General features: G+C 44.2%; 2 protein-coding genes across 3 annotated transcripts in view; one reads left to right on the plus strand and one right to left on the minus strand.

Annotated features, from left to right (window-relative positions):
• Positions 1-17920, minus strand: CYP17A1 (cytochrome P450 family 17 subfamily A member 1). Its single transcript, XM_081267398.1, has 9 exons — positions 17862-17920; positions 7529-8290; positions 6601-6739; positions 6138-6367; positions 5431-5517; positions 4612-4827; positions 4161-4330; positions 3516-3619; positions 1-3044 (listed from the first exon to the last, which is right to left on the minus strand). Exons 2-9 carry the CDS (start codon positions 7823-7825, stop codon positions 2761-2763), a joined length of 1527 nt encoding a protein of 508 aa, XP_081123524.1. The 5' UTR covers positions 7826-8290; positions 17862-17920; the 3' UTR covers positions 1-2760.
• Positions 16131-25859, plus strand: part of BORCS7 (BLOC-1 related complex subunit 7) — a 17008-nt gene continuing 7279 nt past the window's right edge. The window contains exons 1-2 of one of the 2 annotated variants that reach the window (XM_081267407.1): positions 16131-16467; positions 17161-17287. In XM_081267407.1, the coding sequence (XP_081123533.1) occupies positions 17162-17287 (126 nt within the window). In that variant the 5' untranslated portion in view covers positions 16131-16467; position 17161. Of the gene's footprint in view, positions 16468-17160; positions 17288-17358; positions 18101-25859 lie in introns of those variants that run through there. The other variant, XM_081267406.1, reaches the window with a different exon arrangement.

Here is a 25859-nt window from a genome sequence, read left to right on the forward strand (position 1 = left end):
TACTGAACTCCAGCTAATCCTGCTCCCCCTTGCTTTGAGCTGAGGGTGCTTGGCTCTAGCCCAACAGCCAGCTGGGGCAGAAGAACTTAGGAGAGGGAAGTGGGAGACCTCCAGCTTAATCTTTCCCTTTAGCTTACAGTGGTGTCAGCATCTCCTAGGCTTCTTGTGATAGGGTGGGGGTCAGTCACAGCTGCCCACACTCTCCTCTGGGGTCTCTCTCTCTCCCTATCTCATTCTCTTCTTACATGAGGTGCGCAGTATTGTTGATCAAACCCAGGGCCTTGTGCATGCTGGACAAGTATTGTCCTACTGAGCTGTATCCCCAGCCCTTTTTTGTTTTTGTCTCTGTAAGTAGCCAAGGCTGGCCTTAAACTTGCAATCCTTCTGCCTCAGCCCCCTGAGCGGCTGGGATTACAGGTGTGCACCACCATAGCAGGTTTTCTTTAGGCTCTTTGGTAAGGTTCTGGGGTCACTGGCTGGTGAAGGCCAAGACTGAGTTGTGGGGAATAGGATGGAACGATCCACAAGCAATGGATTACTAAAGGTCTTTTGAAGGAAAACAGTGCTGCTGTAATTGAAATCCTGTGCTTCTCCTTTGTCAGGGCTCCCTTGATTTCTTCTCTCTAAAACTCAGCCAGGCAGATTCTCAGCCTTGTGCCCCACTAGCCCTTCCAGAGCTTTCTGTCTAGTCAGAGGGGGCAGACTGGGTCATTGATGACTCCATTCTGGTCTGGCTGGCGCCAGGGAGCTGAGTATGGGGCTTCTCTCTAGGCTAAAGGGCAAGGGTCATTTTCTCCTGGGGCATCTTAGGACATCCTTCATTTGCAGACTGGCCAGTGGCCAAGGTTTAAAGATGCTGCTTTTGGAGTCTGGGCTCCATCTTCTAGCGAGGAAGCATTGTAGACTTCCTGGGGTTGTTTTTGTTTTTGGGTTTTATTTTGTTTTTGTAGTACTGGGGATTGAACCTAGGGCAGTCTCTCACTGATCTACACTCCCAGACCTTTAAAACAATTTAATAAAAAAAAAATTTTTTTTTTTTTTTGAGACAGGGTCATGCTAAATTGCCCAGGCTGGCCTGGAACTTGTGATCCTCCTGTCTCCGTCTCCCAAGTTGCAGGGATTATAGGTGTGCACCACTACACCTGGCCTTCCTGGGTTTTTGAGTGTGGAGAAGAAGTTAAATTCAGGCACTGCTACAGAGGCAGCTGTAGAAAACCTTTCCTGGTAGTGTTTACCCCAGGGAAGGAGGAGGGAAAGGGACATGCTGGTCTTTGGGGACTAAGACGGTATGGCTAATGGTGGGCCCAGTCTGTGGGTTACAAAGCCAAATTTAGGAGGCACATTGGATTGAAGTAAATGATCTGTTGCTCTGCCTTCAAAATATATCCTCAACCCTCCCACTCCTCACCATTCCCCCGCTGGGCCAAAGTTCCAAGCTGTCATGTTGCTTTCCCAAACCAGCACAGCAGCTCCTTCCTCATGTTCTCCAGCTCCCATCTCATCCCTTGAGACCATTCTCCACTCAGCAACTAGGGTGAGCATTTTAAAAATGCAAATCAAGCCGGGCATGAGGCATTCCTATAATTCTAGTGGCTGGGGAGCCTGAGGAAGGACGATTTCAAGGTCAAAGCCAGCCTCAGCAACTTAGTGAGGCCTAAGTAACTCCATGAGATGCTGTCTCTAAATTAAATGTATTTTTTAAAAATGGGAGCTGAGAGCTGGGGTCGAGGCTCAGTGCTAGAGCATTTGCTTAACACATGTGGGTCACTGAGTTCGATCCTCAGCACCACATAAAAATAAACAAATAAAGGTATTGTGTTCATCTACAACTACAAAAAAAAAAAAGAAAAGAAAAAAATGGGAGTTGAGGATGTGGCTCAGTGGTTAAGAGCCCCTGGGTTCAATTCCCAGTACAAAAAAAAAAAAAAAAAAAAGCAAATCAGACTGTTCCATTTAAATGTTTAAAATCCACCAGTGACTTCCTATCATATTGGAATAAAAACCTAAATTTTTACAGGCTTGGTAATGCACACCTATAATCTCAGTTACTCAGGAGGCTGAGGCAGGAGGATCACAAGTTTGAGTTCAGCCCGGACAATTTAGCAAGGCTCTGTTTCAAAATAAAATGATTTGGGTTTGTAGCTCAGTAGTAAAGAGGTCACCCCAGTAGCAGAAAACAGAAAATCTCCTCCCTCCTTACAAAGGCCCCATGGGAGCGGCCCTGCCTCCCCCTGATCTTACTGGGGACCACTCTCCCACTCACTTGCTTCACAGTAGCCCTCCTGCCCTTTCCCACCTTGAGACCTTGTCACCTGCTTTTCCCTCAGCATGGATCCCTTTGCCTGACATTTCTTACCTCCCCAGTCCCTCTTTTAAAGTGGCCATTCCCTCCTTTTGCCTTTTTCATATTGTCTTATAAATGACTTCAAAGCTTTTATGAGTTTCTAACCTTCTTATGTATCTGCTAACCTTCACTAGCATGTGAGGTTCATGAGACCAGGCAGCCTGAGTGTCCCAGGACAGTGAACGGCACATAGTAGATGCTGGATAAAAATATTTGTTGACAGAACGAGCAAATGTACAAATGAGTGAGCTGTTTCCTTCTGAAGAAAAACTCCAGTTTATGTATAACACCTGCCATTGCTGCAGGGCAGAAAGGAAAGTAGAGTGGGCTGAGAGCAGGGAGAAATGGTGGGAGTAGCACCTCTAATTCTCTTGTGGGGTCACACAGGGTGGGGTCAGGGGAGTAAGGTTCGCCCTCTAGGTGCTAACCTCACCCTGGGCCTCCTTCCAAGCCTGGCGCACCTTGATCTTCACTTTAAAAGGATCGATCAGGAAGATCACCTTGGGGTCGCCCACCAGGGAAGGTAGCTGCCCATTATCTGGCACCTCCAAGTCGAACCTCTGCAGCATCCAGGCTATGAGGAGGAAGAGCTCCTGGCGGGCCAGGATCTCTCCTACACAGGAGCGGGGACCAGCTCCAAAGGGCAGGTAGCTGAGAGACGGTGAGATGAGCTGGCTCCCAGTTGGATCCAAGAAGCGCTCTGTGGGCAAGGGGGAGGCATTAGCCAGGGATGAGGCCGTGGAGAATCATGCTTCCACCCTGGCTGAGGCAGAGATGTGGCCCTGTCTGAGGACCTCCAGACTGAAGAGAGAGAAAGCTCTGCTCTCAGGTAGGCCTTAACGTGACACAGAGGAAATGAAATGATCAAGAACGATGGGGAGGGGAGGGGGCAGATGAAAATGCCACCATCTAAGCTTAATAGGAGTCAGATGCTTAGAGGACTTCGCAGAGCCGTGCAGTTGGTTGGAAGGAGAGCAAGGGAAACCCAGCCATAGTCTGGCAGTCTACAACAATGTGGGCGTGGCAACAGGTCCATGGAGATGGGGCCAAGAGTTTTCTAGAAGCAAGCTTGGCAGATGGGAAGAGAGGCTTGGGGTGGGGGGACCTGTGGAGCAGAGTCCAGGCTGGCTGTGTGATCTAGGGAGCATGACAGGATGGGACAGGGACTTACCTGGCATGAACTGGTCTGGCTGGTTCCACTCCTCCTCATTGTGATGAAGTGCCCACAAGTTGACGATCACCTGTGTGCCCTTGTCGATGGTATACTCACCGATGCTGTTCCAGAGAGGGAGAGGAAAAGGGGTCTGTGACATTGCCCTTCCCTCCCCACTCAGCCCCAAGTCTCCACATTCTACCACCTTGGGGGAAAAGAATCCTTTACTCCCTCATTTCCCAATCATCTGTCTTTTCCTTAGTTTGTAACAGATCAAATCTGAATCGAGCTCTATCCTCTAGACAAGCACTATGTACTGACACTGTACACAGGGACATCCATGGCTGTCAGGGGATGTGGTATGCATATATCTAAGGCAACTGTTGGGCTGGGCAGGAGCGTAGAACTCCAACAGCTTCATCCCAGCCCACATGCCTCCAAGGGCAACAAGCAGCTAGCTTCCTGGGAAATTAGGTGGGTCTGTGAATTGGTCAGTGGGTGTCAGTGGGTGGTAGATACACTGATCAGAAGGGCCAGGGGTAGGATCATTGTTAGGAGTCAGCGTTCAACACACAGGCTGAGGACAGGGCTGGGGTATGGATGAGGAACCAGGTGGGCTGGCAAGCAGAGTTGGCCTAGATGTCTTTGGGAGGAAAGGCATACCTGGAATCAGTATTAGCCTTGTGGGGTATGAGCATTGGGGCCACAGGTCTGATGCGAAGCACCTCTCGGATGGTGGCCTCTAGCATGAGGAGGTGGTTCCTGTCACTGAAAGTTGGTGTACGGCTGAAACCTACATTCTGGTCAATCTCCTCATGGATCTTCTTCTTCACCTAAGAGCCAGAGGGAGATGCACATACCAGTGTGTTTCAAGCCCAAGAGAAGCATGGGCTTGGCAGAATCCAATGGTCACATCCTGTACAGACCCTTTCCAGCACAGCCCAGGCCCTGCTTCCAGAAGATGGAACAGCTTTAATCTGGGGCCAGGGCCAGCACCTACTTGGGTGAGGGACAGGGCAGCCCCAGGGTATTGCCTCTCCTTTTCTCTGGGATGCAGAGGTCATGCTGGCTGGTTCCCAGGCAAATGGAAAGACAGTAGTGGGGACAAACTCACCTGAGGATTGTGCAGCAGGAAGGCTACAATCCAATGCACCATAGAGACTGTGGTCTCCACACCAGCTCCAAAGATGTCCGCTATGGTGGCAACAATGTGACTATCTGAAAGCATATTTGAATCCAGGTCTGGGCCACTATTGTTATTCTCTGCATTCATCTTGGCTTGCATGAAAATGTCCAGCATGTTGGTGATACAGTCACTGTTGAATTTCTCCTGGGTTGGGGAAAGTTGAGACTGATAAGGAAAGAGCTCCACCTGCAGCACTCCTGCCATACTTCTGTTACACTAGTCAGGGCCTCTTACACTTGGAAGTGGAGTAAGGCTAGCAGGACCTATGTTTACGTAGGTAGGAGATAGCACTGTGCCTTCTTTAAATTTGAGGGGTAGACAGATGCCATCTAAGCTCCTCCTTTATTTCTTACTTTACCACTTCCATTCATTAATTGGGTCAATTTGTATTGTGCATCTACTATGTGCCAGACTCTGCTAAGCTCTGCAGATATTACAATGTCCAAAATGTACTCCAGTCCTGTTCCCAGGGCATTTTCAAACATACGCATATTTTTCTCTTTCTTTCTTCTTTTTTCTTTCTGGTATTGGGAATTGAACCCAAGAGTGCTTTACTACTGAGCCATATCTCCAGCCCCTTTTATCTTTTATTTTGAAATGGATCTCACTAAGTTGCTTAGGGTCTTGTTAAGTTGCTGAGGCTGGGCTTCAACTTGCGATCCTCAGTCTCCTGAGTCTCTGGGATTACAGATTTGCACCACTATGCCTGGCCACTTCACTCATACTTTCATCTTCTCAATCACCTACCTTGTGCTTTTTCAATATCTGATTCAGTATTGCATCTCGCACATCAACACACCTCTTTAGCATTTCCAGGGTCTTATTGGGGAAAATCTGGGAAGTAGAAAGAAATGTCAAATCCACTCCTCTTCCACTTTGCTATTCCAGCTATGAGAATCCATCCTACAGATCCTAGCTTTCTGTCTCAGGAGAATTTCTACTCTAACCTTACCTTCAGCCTTAATGAAGGACAAGATGGGGACACAGAATGGGCTCCTCAGGGACAACTCCAAGAAGAGAGGAGGGTACAGATTCCTCTTCCCAGTTAACCAAACATCAAACCCTGATTACTATGTGCGGAGCTCTTTAGACTAAGATAAATTTGAGTCTGAAGACAAGGGCAAGTTCCTTAACCTGGTTAAGCCTGTTTTCTCTTCTGTACAATGAAGATAATAAAACATACCTCCAAGGGGAATTCAATGATTAATGTTTATAGAGTGCTTAATACTGGCACACGACAATTGGAAAATAAATGAGAGCCACTATCATGAGTTTTATTAAGATTCATGATTCAAAAGGCAGATCCATTTGTATAGAGAAGTGGCCAAGGTTGTATGAGGCAGAGGTCACTGGCTGAGGAGGTCAGGAAAAAGATAGGTCTGGAGACAAAGAAGAATCAGGGACACTGTCTGTGTTTGCTGGTATCTGAAGGTGTCATTTGGCTTCATTCTCACCTTCAACCAGGGGAATATGTCCACCAGAGTTTCATTTCCCAGACTCTCCAAGATACTGCTACTGAAGTTCCTTATGGTTCTCAACTCTGGATCCTCAGTTTTGTAGGAAATGTTGAAGCAGATGATGCAGATTACGTTAAGTATAGCCATGAAGACAGGAAAGGACAAATCTATGACTTGTCCATGGTGGGTGGCCAGATGATCACACAATACACTGGCTTCCCGACATACTGAGGGGAGAGAGAAGTGTGAGGGTGGGGACTGCATTTGCACCCTGGCCACCCTCTACCAGTTCCTTTTTAGCCAGGGTGGGGCAGAGATAGCAATTAGCCACTAGATGGTAGCAATCGCCAAGAAAAGACCGAAATAAACCATCCCTAACCCTTTCCTCCTCCCCAGCCCTCTTTTCACTCCCAGCCCCTGTGTGATCAGCTCCAGCCCCCTGCGCCATCCCAGCACTCACTGATGTTCTCCAGCTTCTGGTCGCCCTCCCTGAACAGGGCAAAAGTGCCCAGCACCAGCTTCCGGTGCAGCTGCCATTGAGTGTTGGAGTCAGCAAAGGCAATGCCCTTCCACTGGTCTGACAGGAGGCCTAGAGTTACCTTTGGAGAGCAGACAAGGCTGTAGGACTCACACACCATCCACCCACCCCTTGCCCCAGCCTTACTCCCCCAGCCCCTCTCCATTTCTCGGGGAGAAAGCAGGTACCTGGTGGTGCTGACTCCCATGTGGGGATATCCCTGTTCTATTCCACCATGACTGTTAGGTCTTGATAGGACAGACTAAGGCCCTCTATTTATGGGAGTAATTAGCACCAGGGTACTGAGATGGGGCACTGGGAGTACTTCTGGGATAGCTATCCAACAGCAAGCTCAATGGGTCAACGCAGTCCTGAAATGCTACTGTAGGTCAGTTGTCCACCCCCATGAACTGGAGCCATGGGGATAGTTCCAGAGAAATAGCTATCTCACTGGTCCAGGAGTCAGGGTGCGTCTCCCCAGTAACTTCCCAAGTGGGAAGGAATCACTGCCCCCGTTTTCCACAAAGAATAGCATCAACACTGGCTATTTATTGAGCACTTCGTGCTGGGGCCAGACTAGGTGCCTTATATAACCTTAAATTAGGACCAGAGAGATTATCATCTAGTTCAGGGGTGAAATGAGCAGGGTGACAGATCTACAACCCCTCAGGACCACACACCCACCCCACTCCACTCCTGGGCAGCCCACTCTAGAGGACCTCCTTTAATTCTTCCTTCCTAATTTAGAAGCTAGGTGAGTTTGAGAAGTTCCTCCCCTCTTATCCACCCCTGACTAGTCTGATTTTGAAAGAATATTAAGAACTGCACAACCCCAGGGGGTGGGAAGGGAAGAAGAATGGACACTGCTTACCACAGGGGGCCGCCCGGAGAATTCCTTGCCCTTCTTGACAAGCACCTCCTTGGCTAGCTGGTGGTTGCCAATAATCACTATAGTCTTGGTGCCCACACGAAAGGAATAGATGGGTCCATATTTTTTCTGCAGCTTGAAAAAGTTGACGTGCTTGTGGCCATGTCTGGGGAGGAATGGCAGGCTGCCCACCAGGGGCAGGTATGGGAGGCTCTTGGGATACTTGGCCCCAGGAACCCTTACCTTAGGCCAAAAGACATAGGCTAGGGTGAGCAGCAGAAGAGCCACGAGCTCCCACATGGTGGCGAGGTGCTGGCGGCAGGAAGGATAGCTGGGGCAGGGGAAGCTGTAGCAACTTTAGGGTGCCAGGAGGCCTTTTTAAGGGCTTCTCTGATCTTTACCTTGAAATTCTGTTATCTCTTGGCTTGTGAAAGTCAATCCTGGAGCTGAGCCAGGCCTGACCTCTCTTCAAGAACCAGGATATGAGGGGTAGGGGAGGCCTCTTCAAGGGCTGGCTCAACTGGAGGGCAAACCAGTGGAGGAGGAGCTGGATAAGGCAGGACAGCTGGTCTCCTCCCTGGAACTCTTCAGCCATGGATAACCCCAGAGTGCGCCAGAGGCAAATGGTATCTGAATTAGCAATCAAGGCTTAGGACTTTCCATGTTATAAAATCAAAATCAGAATCATCGGAGAGATAACAATGTCAGCAGAATTACAATTCACTGGGCCTGTCAGAGACACTTCATCCAGTCTATCATTTAATACTAGAGAAAAGTGAGGCCAGATTAAAGACACGTAAAGTGGTGGCAAAGTCCCACATGTCCTAATTCTTTGGTAACTGCTCTTTCCAGAGGTGTCGATGCACAGGCATTGAGAGCACCACTCCAAGAGCCAGACAAGTTTGGGTTCAAGTTCTAGCTTGGTCACTTTTTAGCTATATGATCTTGGGTGAGTTACTTAACTTCTTTTGAAAAAAATGCTTTTATTATGTGTGTATTTTTAAAAATTTACTAATTTTCTGGGGTTTTTTTGTTTGTTTGTTTGTTTTTGTTTTTTCATGCTGGGGATTGAACCCAGGGCTTCATGCATATTAGTCAAGTGCTCTATCCCTGAGCAACATCTCCAACCTTCTATTATATTTTATTATTTATTTTTTATTTTTTGTTATTGGGGATTGAACTCACTCAACCACTGAGCCACATCCCCAGCCCTATTTTGTATTTTATTTAGAGACAGGGTCTCACTGAGTTGCTTAATGCCTCACAGTTGCTGAGGCTGGCTTTTTCTTTTCCTTTTTTTTTAATTTTATTTTTTTAGTTGTAGTTAGACACAATACTTTTATTTTATTTATTTGTTTTTATGTGATGCTGAGGATGGAACCCAGTGCCTCCCACATGCTAGGTGAGTGCTCTACTGCTGAGCCACAACCCCAGCCTTTGAGGCTGGCTTTGAACTTGTGATTCTCCTGCCCCTACCTCCAAAGCTACTGGGATTACAGGCATATGTCATCCCACCCAGCTACTATATTATTTTTAATGATTGAATTCTATTGTGTATATACCAAGTATATGCCTACCTAATTTAACTGATCCTGTATTGTACTGAACATTTAGGTTGTTTCTAATTTTGTCTTTGTTGTTGACATAAACAACATTAAGGAAGCAACTTGGAGTGAAATCTTTGTGCATAACCATTAATATTTTCTTGCAGGATAGAATCCTAAAAGGAGAGTTATTGGTCAAAGGCTATGTATGCATATTTTAAAGATTTGTAACAAATATTTCTGAGTTGCATTTCATTAATATATTTCTTGGTATTCAACCATTCCTAGAACAATATTAAATTTTTTCAATGTCTTCATTTAACACAATTGAATTCTCTTGTGATTTACTTAGGCTTTCATTTCTTTTGTATCTCTGTTCATATGAAAAATTGGATTGTAGTTTTCTTATTTGTGCATTGCCAGGCTTTGGTAATATGATTTTGCTAGTTTATACATTTATCTGAGAAACATTCAATCTTTTTCTATGTCCAATATAGAGGAAATATATTGAAAAGCCAGGTGTGGTGGTGCATGTCTGTAATCCCAGTGACTCAGGAGGCTAAAGCAGGAGGATCAAAAGTTCAAAGCCAGACTCAGCAATTTAGCAAGGCCCTAAGCAACTTAGAAAGATCCTGAAGGGAAAGCGAGGAACGAGAGATGGGTAAGCGAGAAATGAAAGACAGAGACCAGGCAGAGATACACACGAGAGTTTATTTGTCAGAGTTGACAAATAAAGGCTCTCTCTCTATAGGAGAGACAGGCAAAACAGGCTTGGGGTCTGGGATTTTTATAGGGCAGGCTCAGGAATCAGAGCGGAGGAGGTCCTCATATGGGCAGTTAAGGGTTGGGTTGGTATGAGGGAGAGGTGACCCTTTCTCAGAAAGACCCTTGGGTGAGAAAGCAAGGCTGTCTCCTAAGATGGTTGCACAGATGATTTTTTGTTTTTATTTGGCCCCTTAGGGAACAGGGATGTAGGTCAATCTTCAATAACTGCTTCCTGCTGGGAAGGGACAGTGTTGGAATCATTGGGACTATGATGGAGGTTGAGTGGTGATGGAATGCTGTCCTCAGTGGCCCAATTTTGGTGAGGGATTGGTATTCCTTCAGCAGAGAAGAGCTGTTGCTGCCAACAATGTTCGAGGTCCTGTTTTATCTTGTCCTTTACTATACCAGGATGATTGACATAAAAATAACATTCCTCCTGTAGATACAGATAAAGTCCGCCTTTTTCGGCTGTAAAAAGGTCAAGGCCTCTTCGATTCTGCAGAACCACAGCAGCTAAAGAATTAAGCTGGGATTGTATGGTTAGTATGACTTGAGCAAGTTGCTTAAGTCTCCTAGAAACTGGAATGGTAATTCCTGGTAATGGTACCCCCGGAGGTGAGAGCAGAATGAGGGAGGAGGGCAAAAATGAAAAAGGGAAGGGTGGTACTTGTGGTTCTGCAGTGTCCTTGTGGTCCTCAGAGACAGAAGGAATATTGAGGAGTCTGAGCTTGAAGAAACACAACTTTAGAGGGCCTGTGGGTCCCACTGCATAAGATAATGGAGAGGACTGTTTTTAATGGGAGTTATGAACTCAATATGAGATGCCCTCAAGGCGGGTTGCTGAGCGAGTGGTGAGAATGACCCGATAGGGTCCAGTCCATTTTGCAGAGAATTGAGAGGAGGAGGGGGCCTGTTGGGGGGTGGTAAAAAGTACCAGGTCGCCAGGAGACAGAGTGGGGGAAGGGGACGAGGCAGAACTAGGCTTTGCCAAACAGCATCGCTGTATTACCAAAGAAGTTTCCTAATGTATGCAAGAAGGGGCCAGAAAAGATGAGGAGCAAGGGGTAGTGGAGAATCAGAGAGTGGTGAGCTGAGCAGGGAGATAGGGCGTCCATATAGAAGCTCAAAAGGGGAGATGTTGAGTGGCTTCTTTGGGAGGGCCCATAACTTAAGAAGAGCTAAGGGAAGGAGTTTAGTCCACTCTAAATGTAATTGAGGGAGGCTCCCTTTGCCAAAGTGAAGGCTCTGATGAGGGCAACAAGTTCAGCCTGCTAATTGGATATATTATGGGGGAGGGGAGCCGCTTACACAACCAAGGTTAGAGACTATAGCACACCCTGCCCTACAAACTCCTTCCTGAAGGAAGAAGCCAACTGTGAACTATGTGTATGTTGCCTGGAACAAGGGGCCTTCCTGTATGTGGGAGGGATGTGGAAGAAACTCCTCCAGAGTTTCAATGCATGGATGGCTAAGAGGAGAAGAGGTGGAAGAGTCCTGAGGAGCGGGGAGGAGAGTAGCAGGGTTTAATGGTGAGCATATGTGGAAAGTAAGACTGGGATCTTCCACCAGGGAAACTTGTAGAGATAAAAGGCGAGGCGGGGGTGAGGGGGGTAAGGAACGTAAACCCTTGTAGGTGAGGAGTTCCTTTAGGTGATGGGGAGCCAGGATGGTGGGGCCTCAAAGGTGAGCTTCTTTGACTCGTTAGAGAGTAGAGAGGCTGGGGCCAACATTCATAGGCAAGGGGCCCATCCCCGAACAGTAGGGTCAAGATAAGCCACAGGGGCAAAGGTTGGCCCCAGCATGTGTTCAAGGACCCCTAGAGCAAATCCCTGCTTTTCAGCCATGTAAAGATGAAGTGGGTGTTTGAGATCAGGGAGATGGAGGGCAGAGGCCTGGAAGAGGGCCTGCTGGAGCCTGGTGAAGGGCTCTGTAACAGAGTGTAATAGGGGTTCAGAGAGTGGGCCCCGGACTGCATCATATAGATGCTTAGCCAATATAGAGAGTTAGGAACCCAAGCTCTGAGGAATCCCACCATACCTAGAAAGGAGAGAATTTCTTCCTTAGTATAGGGGTTGGTATATTAGTGATAAGGCCCTTTCTATCAACTGTAACGGCTTTGTGTGTAGGGGTCAGGAGGAGGCCTAGGTATGTTACCATTGCCAAGGAAAGCTGTACCTTGGATGGAAAAACCCTGTAGTGACAGGCAGAAAGGAAGTTAAGAAGTTTACAGGTGTCCTGATGACTGACCTCAAAGGAGGCACTGAAAAGAAGGCGGTCATCAACACACTGTAGCACCATAGACTGAGTGAGATGTATGGATACTAGGTCCTTAGCCAAGGCCTGTCCAAAGACATGAGGGCTGTCTTGGAACCCTTGGGGGAGAACTGTCCACATCAGCTGAGTGGAATTTCAAGACTCAGGCTCTGCCCATGTATAGGCGAAAATGTCTTGAGAGAGAATGGAGGAGAATAGAGAAGAAGGCATCTTTCAGGTCTAGTACTGAGAAGTAAAAGGTCCCGAAGGAATGGTAGAGAGAAGGGTATAAGGATTGGTTACCATGGGATGAATTGGGATGACCGCAGAGTTGATGTAACAGAGGTCTTGGATCAAGGCTTTTTTACTGCCTTGGTGTTATAAGGGGAATGAGTAGGTCTAAGGAATCCCGTTCACAAGATGTCTTGAATGATAGGCTGGAGCCTAGGAGTTCTTGTTGGGAGAGTGGGTATTGTGATTGGGCCAGAAAATGGAGGGGTTTTTAAGACAGATATGAATGAGCTCGTGGTGTGAGGAGATAGGACTTGAAAAATCCCAGACAGTAGGGTCCACCTTGGAAGGGGTAATGGGAAGGCACTGGCAGATGGAATAGGGAATGGTCCTAAGGTAAAGGTGAGGATCAGGGGAGTGGCAAGTGAGTCTGGATGGAAGTGTATATGAGGAGAGAAGGAAAGTGTAGCCCCCAACTTTGTGAGGATGTCCCTTCCCATAAGCAGAACAGGGCACTGTGCAATGACCAAAAAGGAGTGAGTAAAAATCAGACAGCCAAAAGCACAAACAAGGCTAGGTGTCTGTAAGGGTTGGTAAGGTTTACCATCTACCCTAACAATAGAGGTCATAGAATGAGTACTAGGCCCCCAGAACTCCTTGAGGACTGAATATGTAGCCCTGGTGTCTTGGGGGGGAAGGAGACAGGCCTAGCTGAAATACACAGAGTTACCCTGGGTTCTTGTGGAGTGATGGTAGTGGTCGGTGATGGGGACCTGGGCTTCGTCAATCCTCTGCAGCCAGTCCTAAGAGTGGAAAGGGGAACCAGAAAGGCCAGATGGCCAGGTGCCACTATAGGCTTGGGGACAGTCAACGACCCAGTGTCTCTTCTGATGGCATTTAGGATAAAGGCCCTGATGCTTGTGAGGCTTAAGACATGTACAAGCCCAGTGACCCATCTGGCGACATTTAAAACAGGGTATGGGTGGTCCTGAGGGACCCTTCCACAGGCCAGTGGAACCAGGGGCAGATGCTAAGGCCAGACAGACAGCTTGAGTGAGCATCTCTCTCATTATACACCTTAAAGGCCACTTCCAGAACCTCAGCTTGGGGAGTTAGGAGCTCCCTCTTGAGACACCTTAGTTTGGCCTTAATATCGAGGAAACTCCAGGAAAAAAAGTAGGTCATTAGTAGTTGTCTCCCATCTGGAGTTTCAGGGTCCAGATTAGTATATTGTAATAAAGCCTTGGTCAGGGGGTCTAAAAATGTTGAAGGGTTTTCATTCTTATCTTGGAAGAGTTCCTGGAGCCTTTCATAACTGATAGCCTTATGGGATGAATTGGTTTCTACTAGTTACTCCTCTAGGCGAATTGTAATCCCAATTGGGGTCCCAATCAGAGACTGCTTCAATGCCAATCAGATGGGCAGGGGAAGTCTGATATACCTCATCAGCATAATTTCTAGCTGTGCTCCCAAACTCACCTGTGCTCCTCAGGCAGGAGGGTGTTAGATAAGATCATATGGACATCATAGAAGGTCAAATTATTTGATTGAGTCAGAAACTGAAACTCTTTGTTATATGTGGTGAGACTTGAAGTATAGGACCTAAGCTGCTTTTCTGACAAGGAGAAAAGCACATGAACCTGGATTACACCATCTACCCCAGCCCCAGGCATAGAGGACATAGAGATGCAGGTTAGGCAGTGGCAGCCCGTGAGTGTGTGGCAGGAGGAGAGAAGGGCAGAGGGGCCGAGGGGACAGTTGCTGCAGAGGCTTCACTAGAAAGAGAATTGTGGTATGGACGGGGCTCATCTGCTGGGTTGAAGGAGAAGGAGTCCCGGTAGGATCTTCTGTCCCTTTGGAATCAGGCATAGTGGAGGTGAGAGCTGAGAGGACTTGTGTGGGAGAGCAAGAGCTGCAGAGAGAGAGCTTAGAATGGAGAGAAGGCCTGAACGTATGATATCTCTTTCCATTTTCCCAAATGCTCACAATAGTTGAAAAGATCTCTGATAATATTGGAATTTAGAGTGCCATTATGCAGCCATTTGGAGTTGTTATCCAAAGGATATTGAGGCCAGATCTGATTGCATGAGCAGATGTCTTTTGGGGGGGTTTAGGTCCAGGTGAGAGAGAGAGACATAGGTTAGTCAGGAGGCAGCCTAGGGGAGTATGGGAGGGAATGGATGAGGTGAATTTAGAGGTGGGGTGAGACATAGGAGGTGAGTTTAGAGGTGGGGTGTCCCCCAGTCTCTAGTATCACCTAGTCAAAAGGACGGTTATGCTCAGGGGGTCATCACTACTGCTGGGTAAATGTTGGGGCAGGAGCCTGTAGAGGCCCTTGGGTGCCTGGCTGGGACTATGTAGTAGAGGCAGAAGCCTGTAGAAGGGACAAACACCCATAGATATTAACCAGAGGCCCAGAGGTCAGCTCACTAGGAACAACTACCAATCATCCTCAGTGGTTTTTTTTTTTTTTTCTCAAAACGTAGGACCAAAATAAAAGACCACCTATAGACCCAGTTGACAGTAGGGATCAGCTGTAGCTGTGAAAGCTGTGGCTGGGGCTGTCCCCGACCACATGGTAACCCTCGGAGTGCTGCACAATCAATGGTCACTTCTCGGGACACGTAGTTCGTTTAGGTTGACCAGAGACAAGGGTCTTACCTGAAATGTCTGGTGGTGGGTACAGCAAAATGGAGGGCCTGGTCCCATGAAGGAATGCAGATCAGGGCCCAGTGATGCTCAGTGACCCTTGAAGAGAGGAGCAGACACTCTGGGGAACCTGATCCTGGGTTTCAGTACCAAAATGAAGGGAAAGCGAGGAATGAGAGACAGGGAAGTGAGAAATGAAAGACAGAGACCAGGCAGAGATATACATGAGAGTTTATTTGTCAGAGCTGACAAATAGCCATCTCTGTATAGGAGAGGTTCTGGGACTTTTATAGAGCAGGCTCAGGAATCAGAGCAGAGGAGGTCCAAATGCAGGCAGTTAAGGGCTGGGTTGGTATGAGGGAGCCTTTCTCAGAAAGGATCTTGGGCGGGGAAGCAAAATTTTTTCCTTAAAATGGCGGCTGTCACTTAAGATGGCTGTCCAGATGGTAAACAAGGACCTTCTAGACCCTGTCTCAAAATAAAAAATAAAAAGGGTGGGGATGTTGCTCAGTGGTTAAACATCCCTGTGCTTGATCTTCTGAACCTGCTCCCCCTGCCAAAAAAAAGATTAAATATCATGAGAATTATTCATTCTTTGAGACTGTAAGGAAGGATGGCCATGAGAACAATCAGTCCTAATACCTTTTGTGGGGATACAAATCTAATGAAAATATCCAGTTTCTTCAAAAGGTATTGATCTTCTCAACTCTTCTGACTCTACTTGAGTCAGTTTTTTTTTTTAAAGAGAGAGTGAGAGAGAGAGAGGGAGAGTGAGAGAATTTTCTTTTTTTTTAAATTTTTTATTTTTTTAAAGAGAGAAGAGAGGGGAGAGAGAGAGAGAGAGAGAATTTTAATATTTGTTTTTTAGTTCTCGGCGGACACAACATCTCTGTTTTGCATGTGGTGCTGAGGATCGAACCCGGGCCGCACGCATGCCAGGCAAGCGCGCTACTGCTTGAGCCACATCCCCAGCCCCTCTTTTTTTTTTTTTTTTAAAGAGAGAGTGAGAGAGGAGAGAGAGAATTTTTTTAATATTTATTTATTGTTTTAGTTCTCGGCGGACACAACATCTTTGTTGGTATGTGGTGCTGAGGATCGAACCCGGGCCGCACGCATGCCAGGCGAGTGCGCTACCGCTTGAGCCACATCCCCAGCCCTGAGAGAATTTTCAATAGTCATCCTCCAGTTTTCGGTGGACACAACATCTTTGTTTGTATGTGGTGCTGAGGATCGAACCTGGGCGGCACACATGCCAGGCGAGCGCACCACCGCTTGAGCCACATCCCCAGTCCTTGAGTCAGTTTTGACAATTATATATTTCTTAAAAATTTGCATTTTCTATCTTTTCTTCACTTGTCAGGAGTTTATTCATCTTTCTGAAGACTCTCCTTTTGGATTTATTCAGAGACTGGTTGTTGTGGTTTTGTTTTGTTCTCAATGTTGGATCATATGGTTGCTATGTATAAACTGGAACATCCTCCAGAGGCCCATGTGTTAAAGGTAATACTAAAAGTAGTGCCTGTGGCACTACTAGGAGGTGATACAACCTAATGGGAGATCTTCTGCTCACTGGAGGCATGCCCTCAAAGGAGATAATAGGATCCAAATTCCTTCCTTTCTCTTTCACATCCCACCTATGGTGTGAGTAGCTTTGCTCTGTCATGTGCTGTCTGTCTATACTTCCTTGCCATGATGTACTGCTGCTCCACAGGCTCAAAAGCAATGAAGTCAACTGGTCACAGACTGAAACCTCTGAAACTATGAGCCAAAGTAAACCTTTTCTCTTTACAAGTTGATTAGATATTTTGTTACAGTGATGGAAAGCTCACTAATACAATGATCAATGTAAAATATTCTGTATAGCTTTATAGCAAAATTTAGACTGAAAACTTGAATTAATTTCACTACACTTACATTCCTCTTTTTCCTTCTTTGTCTGAAACAAAGTTCATTTTCTTCTAGAGCTGAACCTTTGACTTGGCAACTCCATTCTGAGTGTATACAACAGAATGTGTGCATATGTTCACCAAAAGGCAGGTTCAGGTTGGGGATGCAGCTCAGTGGTAGAGCATTTGCCTAGCATTTGGGAAGCCCTAAGTTTGATCCCTAGTACTGGGGGAAAAAAGTGTTCATAGCAGCACTATTTGTAATAATCCAAAACTAGAAAACAACCCTCATATTTATCAATTATAGAATGGATAAATTGTCAAAAACCATCTACAGCAGACTATATACAGTGATGACAATGAATGAACTACAACTACATGCACGAACATGGATGGATCTCAAGAGCATAATACTGTATGAAGAAGCCACACAGGTAAGAATGTATACTGTATTGTTTTGTTTATATAAAATTTAAAAACATAAACCAATTCATGGTTATATAAGTCAAGTGGCTAAAATGGGGGTGGTGGCACACACCTGTAATCCCAGAAACTGGGAAGCCTGAGGCAGGAGGACTGCAAGTTCAAAGCCAGCAGGGGCAACTCAGTGAGACTGTTTCAAAATAAAAAGGGCGGGGATTGTAGCTAAGTGGTAGAGTGGCCAAAATTCAATCCCCAGTACCAAAAACAACAACAATAACAAAACAAATAAAAAGCTGAACTGAAAATGATCAATTCATTTTCATAATTCTTCGGAGACTTCAACGTTATTATTTCTGTTTTACAAACGAGGAGTATAAGACACAGCAGTTGAGCCATTTGCAACTGCTAAATGGTAGAACTGAGATTGTAATTCAGGCCTTCTGATTCTAAACCATTAATTTTACTAAAGTTATCCTCCATGTCCAAAAGAGATGTTTGCTTGGGCCTTGTTTTCCTTAGGCTGTCAATTTGAGTATTTTAAATTTGTTTAGTTAGTAACATCTGCTAGGCGCATGCGTCTCTTACTTTTAACGTAATAGGGTGGAGGGGAAACGCCTCCTCTTTCCCTTACGCTTGCCTCTTTTGGCCCCGGCGGCTCGCCATCATTGGCGAAGACATTCGCTAGGATGGCGACTGGAACCCCGGATTCGCAAGCACGATTTGGTCAGTCAGTGAAGGGGCTTCTCACTGAGAAAGTGAACACCTGTGGTACCGACGTGATCGCGCTCACCAAGCAAGTGCTCAAGGGGTCCCGCAGCTCCGAGGTGAGCTGGGAGTGGAAGCTGCCGGCCCAGCACTCCGGAACGGGCCGTCTTTCGTAGTTGTGTTCGGTCGACGCGTTGCATCCTGGGGCGTGTAGGCTGTGAACTGGTCGCCTGGGGTGGGGCTGGTCCTCGGAGGGCGCGTGTTGCATTCTGGGGTGTGTAGTCTCTGAGTAGGTCTAGCGGCTTAAAGCGAAGAAAAGTGTGATGAGAATCTGCGCTTTTAAAACAGTCCTTAAATGTACTTGGGGTTGTCTCTAGTGAAGATCGGGCCGATTCGGCCCCAGAATTTCTGTATCAGCATCCCAGATTTCTTCCACACTTTTGTGCATCGCCAAGGGATTTATTCCTTCCTGATTTGTCTCTTTGATCACATTCTTGGTTTTCTGGGTTTGGTTTGGTTTTAGAATAGCTTTCTCCTTTGCCCCGTTTTCTCTCTCCATCTTCTGGCTGGTTGCATGAATGGAATTATTTGATGGCTTCTCTCACCAAAAAGCTTTATTTATATACACTGCCTCTCCTTCAAGCAGACCTATCTTTATTATTATTATTATTATTATTATTATTATTATTATTTATAATGCAACTTCATCACTTTATTCAAATCTTCAAAATAGTCTTTATTCTACATTTTTAGTATAAAAAATCCACAAGTTAAGTGCACCACAGTGTAGAGAGAGACATACAACGCTGAACTTCCATAACAGTCAATGGTACAGTCAAACATCACATGTACAGAACACAAAATTTAGATGAACTGAAATTATAAGATAAAATAAAATCCAATTTCAGAAAACAAAAATCAAAATAATAAGGATCCCTGAAACATTCTTAACCCTAATGAGATTTCACTGGACTCAAGTCATTTTATAGTGAAGCATTCACAATATGATCCTATTAACCAGTTTAGGAATTCTTGGGAGCTGTGAGTGGTGGCATCAGACACTGACAAAAATGGTAACCAATTTTTGATCTCAAGCAGACCTTTCTATTGAACTAGATATTTACCCAGGAGAAATGAAAATATATGTCCCCATGGACTGGTGAAAGGATGATGAAGGGGTCCAGTGACCCAACCTCTCCACTCATAGGTATTTATTCAAGAGAAGTGAAAACATATGCCCATCATTTTGTTTTGTTTTCTTTTTTGTTCATATTTTGTTCATCATTTTTTTTGTATTTGAAATATAATTTTACTCTTTATTTTTCCATACAGTGTGCAGTATAACATCTCAAAATAACAGTGCAGATACAAGAATACAAAGGGGATTAACAATATATGTCAGAATGGTTACCTTCATTAAGGCTATAACCCTGGTTTATATTTTCCACACACATTCATAAAATTACATTCAACTCATTCCTTATCAATACTTATTCCTTAGGCCAGGAGAAACGGGAAAAAAAATCCAGACGTTAATTTTCATAGAAAGTAAATCTGGATTCGTCTAGATAATATTCTTCCACTTGTTCTGACTTAATGAAAATTTAATAAATGAAGACACTTCCTGGTTTGGATTTCCCAGGCATATTTCATTAGCTATTGGTATAATTTCTATAATAAGTGGTTAAAACCTCCATGACTGCAGTTTCCAATCAGAACCATGGAGGGACAAGATATAGAACTGGCTAAAATGGCTGTACAACCAGATGTATAGCACGGCTTTTCTCCGTGTTCTGCTGAGGCAGTTGGCACAACAGTTTTCATATTGTTGAAGGACTGTATTGAATATCAGTACATCTGTATCACTAGGACTCAGGAAAGTTCAAGACAAACATTTCTATCCCCCTACTTCTGCTGATGAAGAAGAGAATTATAGGACTTCATTTTTCCTGGAAATATCTAATACCTTAGAGTTTCTAGACGTCATCATGGTTCCTTGGAATAGATCTGTTTGTGAAAGCCACATCTTGATAGAGTGGGAGCCTAGTGTGGCCCTACGATCAGCAGTGGCACAACAGCCTCTTACTGACACTACCTAAAACCTTACTCAAACTTAACATGGACTGTCAAAAATTTCAATCTTGAGGTTGAAAACAGCTGTCAGTTACAATATGCAGTTCACAAAACTCCACTGTTGACCACAGACTACCTTTTGTACCTGAGAAAGAAAACTGAAAAAAAAATTAAGTGCTAAGTATATTCCTTGTTTTTCAATGCAGAATATTGTGTGTCCTTTGCATTTTCCTCCTACCAGCTGGAGTGTTTTAGGCCTGAGGAGACAGTATGAATAGCATTCCTTTCCTCAAACCAGGAATGTTACTTCTTCCCAAGGAATATTATCTTGAAAGTATTTTCAGATAAGACACACTCCCCAGCCAACTGAAGAGGCCATTTTGTTCATCATTTTATTGGATAAAACAATCACACATTTAACATAGCTAATATTTCCAGTTTTGCCTTCTTTAAAATTGTGTGTGTGTGTGTGTGTGTGTGTGTGTGTGTGTGTGTGTGAGCGATGAACCCCAAGGCCTCAGGCATGCTAGGCAAGCACTCTACTACTGAGAGCTACATCTCCAGTCCAAATGTTATGCCCTTAGCTTTACTGAGAATGACTTCACACAACCAACCAACCAACAAAACAACTATATGAGAAGGTGCTTGCATGTTTAATTCATTCTGTTTTTCATGTCTTTTAGATTCCTTTTCTTTTTAAAAAAAGAAAATTGTGTGTGTGTGTGTGTATGTGTGTATATACATACAAATACATATAATTTGGTATAAATTGTCTTGAATTGTTTTTTGGGGAGAAACATGGTACAAATATGTATAGGACTAGGGAGGTGGCTTAGTGGTAGAGTACTTGCCCAGCATAGTATGAGGCCCTGGGTTTGATCCCCAGCATGACAAAAATAAAAATATGTATAAAACTTAAAAATTGATAATGTTCATAGTTAACCACAGGTATTATTGAAAATCATAATAAACTTACATTTATTGAGCATTTTCTGTGTGCTGGACACTGCTATGTTTTATTTAACTTAAATCATTAAGATGTTATATTGATTATAAAAATATAATTATTGAAAAAGAAGGGCTGGGGATGTGGCTCAAGTGGTAGCGCGCTCGCCTGGCATGCGTGCGGCCTGGGTTCAATTCTCAGCACCACATACAAACAAAGATGTTGTTGTGCCCGCCGAAAACTAAAAAATAAAGATTAAAAAAATTCCCTCTCTCTCTCTCTCTCTCTCTCTCTCTCTCTCTCTCTCTCTCTCTCTGTCTCTCACTCTTTAAAAAAAAAAAGAAAAGAAAAAGAAGCTACTTTTCTTACATAGAAAATACAGAGAGGATTTTAAATTGTTTTGGGTCATACCAGCTAGGATTCAAGCCTGGTCCTAGGCTCATACTCTTGAATATTGCCTTTCATGTTATTAGCTCAGTTAAGTGATCAAAAAGTTACTGTGCCATCATTGACTGCCCTCATCTTTGCATTCTTCCCCTTATGTATTTTTCACATGGGCTTCTGCTGAGGGATATTTAGATTTGTGTTCATAAGTTAAATGTGCGGATTGAGCTAAACTAAAATATAGCCAGCTTTCTGAGATAGGATTAATACATCATCTCTCAATTTTCTGAACTTGGTACTGAATCTGTCTCTCTTTCTTTTTTTAAAAAATATTTTTAGTTGTAGATGGACACAATACCTTTATTTTCTCTTCTTTATTTTTATGTGGTGCTGAAGATCGAACTTAATGCTTCCTACTGAGTTACAGCCCCAGCCCTGTACTGAATCTCTTACATGACACTTATACCATGTTGCCTTTTCTGTACTTTTACCATTTCCTTTATTAGCCTATGAGGTTATTGGAGTGTCTTTCTGATTTTCAGTCCCTTCTAATCCATAGAGATTGCTTCAGCAGTCTCCACATAGCTATTTGTTTAATTGACAATTTGCACTTGTAAAACACTCATTCCACAGCATTCATTTAACAAATATTTATTAACAAAGAGTTCCTGCTATATGCCAAGAGCTGTTCTAGGTGCAAGGGATAAACAAAATGAAATTCCTTTACTTAAAAGAGACAGACAATAAATGAAACACACAAAAAATCAAGAGGTGATAGATGCTATGAAAAAGACTAAATCTGAGAATAGAGAATGATGAAAGGGTTCACCTTCAGCAGGGTGGTCAGGAAAGGGCCTCTGGGGAGGTGACATTTGAGCAGACAACGGAATGAAGTGTGGGAGCAAGCCATGTGGATATCTGGAGCAAAATGTCAAATGCAGAGGCCTTGAGGTGAGGGTGAGTATAAGGAATGCAGGGAGTCCAGTGTGCCAGGAGCAGAAAGTGAGGCGACAGGTGCCCATTTAGGCCCACAGCACAGGAGTGCTTGTCACTAATACGCTATTCTCACACACCTGTCCTATCCAGCTGAGTCACATGCTCAGTGAGGATCCATTGTGTTTTTCCTGAACTGTGTGTGTCCCTTATACTTGTTATTGCAGCTACATAATTGAATATAATCATATGGAAAGATGAATGAAAAAAATAGAGCTGCTATTGCTATGAAAACTAAGATGAAGATGGGGCTAGGGATATGGCTCAAGTAGTAGAACGCTCGCCTGGCATGCATGAGGCACTGGGTTCGATCCTTAGCACCATATAAAAATAAAAAATAAAGATATTGTGTCCACTTAAAGCTAAAAAAAATAATTATTAAAAAAAAACTAAGATGAATCAGAAATACTTGTTGCAGATGAGTAGCTAAAACAAACTTATTGAGTTTCTGTGCTCAGATTGTTTTGCAGGTATATTCAAGATGTTCCATTTTAAAGAAGGCAAAGCTGGAAGTCTTAGATGATAGATGTGTTGTTGGTTTATGTAAGAAAATGATGCAGAGTGCTAGTGAGTACATCTGGTCATCAAGGATAAGGCCTTGGCCCTGCATTGCGACAGCCCCTGCATTCCAGCAGTTGCACGTTCCATCACATTTATCTTCTAAATGTTTCTCAAATCCCCCTTTTTCACATTCTGTGTTTATTGCTGTCTGAAGTCCTGTCATGTCCTCTTAACCATTCTGTCTGTCTGTATCCTCCTGCCCCGAGTCCATTCTGCTTACCACACTTCTAAAATAGTAAATCTAATAATGCTATTTTTCTGAAAAATTACATGTAAAATGAGTCTAAATCCTAACCTTTACATCTCAGCTTAGAAGTTGCTTCTTTAGGAAGCCCTCCCTGAATAGCTACCCTCCTAATAAGCTGGACATCCCCGCTCCCACATGCTCCTTAAGTACCCACTGCTTCCCTGTCAACACTTCCCTCGAGATATTTTAGTGCCTATGACTCTGTAGCCCCTCCAAAATTGTGAGCCCCTTATTACTCTTATTCAGAGAACTGGTATATTCTAAGTACTCAAAAAATATTTGGTGAATGAATAACATATTTTATTCATATCCTTTCTTTATGCAATTAGTTTGTCACTCACTATCCCCCATCTATAGGTGTTTGAATTGTGTTACTTTAAAGTGGCTGTAGAGGGGTTGGGGATATAGCTCAGTTGGTACAGTGCTTGCCTCGAATGCATAAGGTCCTGGGTTCAATCCCCCCACCCCCAAGAAAAGGTGACTGTAGGGATATGGCAGCATCACTCATTGGTATAGTACATGCCTAGCTCGGGCAAGATCCTGGGTTCAATCCGTAGCATTGAAAAAAATAAAAAATAGTGGCCATAGGAGTGGAACACACACTTTCATACATTATTGGTGGGAATGCAAAGTGTCACAACCCTGGTGGAGGGGATTTGGTAATATTGTAGCAAAACTACATATAATGATCATGATTCTATGAGTCTGTCCTAAAGGTAAGCTAACAAAAATACAGATACATAAGAGTTCTTTGTAACACTTCTTTCAATAGCAAAAGACTGGAAACAGCTGGGTGTAGGAGGCTGAGTTCAAAGCCAGCCTCAGCAATGGCAAGGTGTTAAGCAACTCAGTGAAACTCTGTCTCTAAATAAAGTACAAAATAGGGCTGGGGATGTGGCTCAGTGGTCAAGTACCTCTGAGTTCAATTCCCGATACCAAAAAAAAAAAAGACTAGAAACAACCCCAAAGACTGTTTGAATAATCTGATACATCTATATAGTGTGGTACCTTGTAGTTGTAAAAGAATGAAGGAGATTCAATATATGTTGCTGCAGATCAATGTGAGGGTTGTATTATGACATGAAAACAGCAGGGTGTGGAAGAATACATATAGTATGTTACATTTTAAGTAAAAACTGGGAGGGAGTAAATACATATTGTTGGCTCTCTATATCTACAGGTTCTATATCCACAGATTCAATCAATTGCAGATTGAAAATGTAGTTACGTCTGTGATGTTTGTGCCTGTACTGAACATGTGCAGACTTTTCCCCCTTGTCATTATTCCCTAAACAATACAGTGTAACTGTTTGCATAGCATTTACATTGTATTGTGTATTATAAATAAGTTGGAGATGATTTAAAGGGTACAGGAAAATGTGTATAGATTATGTGCAAATATTGTGGCTTTTTTTTTTTTTTTTTGACATGTAATGCCAAAAGTAAAAATATCGGCAGTCTCTTTCCAACTGTCAGGGAACAGAAGGGAAAGCGCATATCTGCCTGTGATGAAGTGGCTCAGGCCCACTCATACCTAAAGTTTTTTTTTTGTTGTTGTTGTTGTTGTTTTTGGTAGCAACACTTTAAAAAATTTTGTTCTAATTAGTTATACATGACAGTAGAATGCATTTTGGTTTTTTTTTTTAATATTTATTTTTTATTTTTATTTATTTTTATTTTTTTTTTAAAGAGAGAGTGAGAGAGGAGAGAGAGAGAGAGAGAGAGAGAGAGAGAGAGAGAGAGAGAGAGAGAGAATTTTTAATATTTATTTTTTAGTTCTCGGCGGACACAACATCTTTGTTGGAATGTGGTGCTGAGGATCGAACCCGGGCCGCACGCATGCCAGGCGAGCGCGCTACCGCTTGAGCCACATCCCCAGCCCTAATATTTATTTTTTAGTTCTCGGTGGACACAACATCTTTGTTGGTATGTGGTGCTGAGGATCGAACCCGGGCCACACGCATGCCAGGTGAGCGCGCTACTGCTTGAACCACATCCCCAGCCCCAGTAGAATGCATTTTGATACACTGTACACAAATGGAGCATAACTTCTCATTCCTCTGGCTGTACATGGTATTGAGTCACACCAATAGTGTAATCATACACGTATATAGAGTAATAATGTCTGTCTCATTCTACCACCCTTCCCATCCCCACAGCACCACCCCTCTCCCCTCACTCCCCCCTGCACAATCCAAAGTTCCTTCATTCTTCACTTCCCACCCACCCTGGTGGCATTTTAAATAATGGACTTGAGCTCTACAGAATTCGGTATCCACTGGGGCCCGGGAAACAATCATCTGCAGATACCAAGGGACAACTATACAAGTGTCCTTGTTTTAAAATGGAACAATGGAAAGATAAACGAAAAACTAATAAAAATAGCCATGCATGGAGAGTGGGGGAGGGACAGAGATGGAAGGTTTTTATTTTATTGTTCAGACTTCAGAAGTGCATAAAGATTTACTAATTTTAAACTTAAACTGAAAAGAAAAATAAATAAATAAAAGTTTTCCTGGGGGAAGGAATCTGGGAACTACAGCAATACTAATGTTCCTGGTTAATTTGAAATCAGTTCCATTTTCACCACACTGTCTACCCTAGGGGAACAGGGAGGGCTGATAGGATGCACATTGCATCTTTACAGGGCCGGACCTAGGATGCTGGGAGCAGG

Source organism: Spermophilus citellus (genome assembly GCF_964194105.1).
Source record: "Spermophilus citellus genome assembly, chromosome: 15".
In the NCBI taxonomy this organism is placed as follows: Eukaryota; Metazoa; Chordata; class Mammalia; order Rodentia; family Sciuridae; genus Spermophilus; species Spermophilus citellus.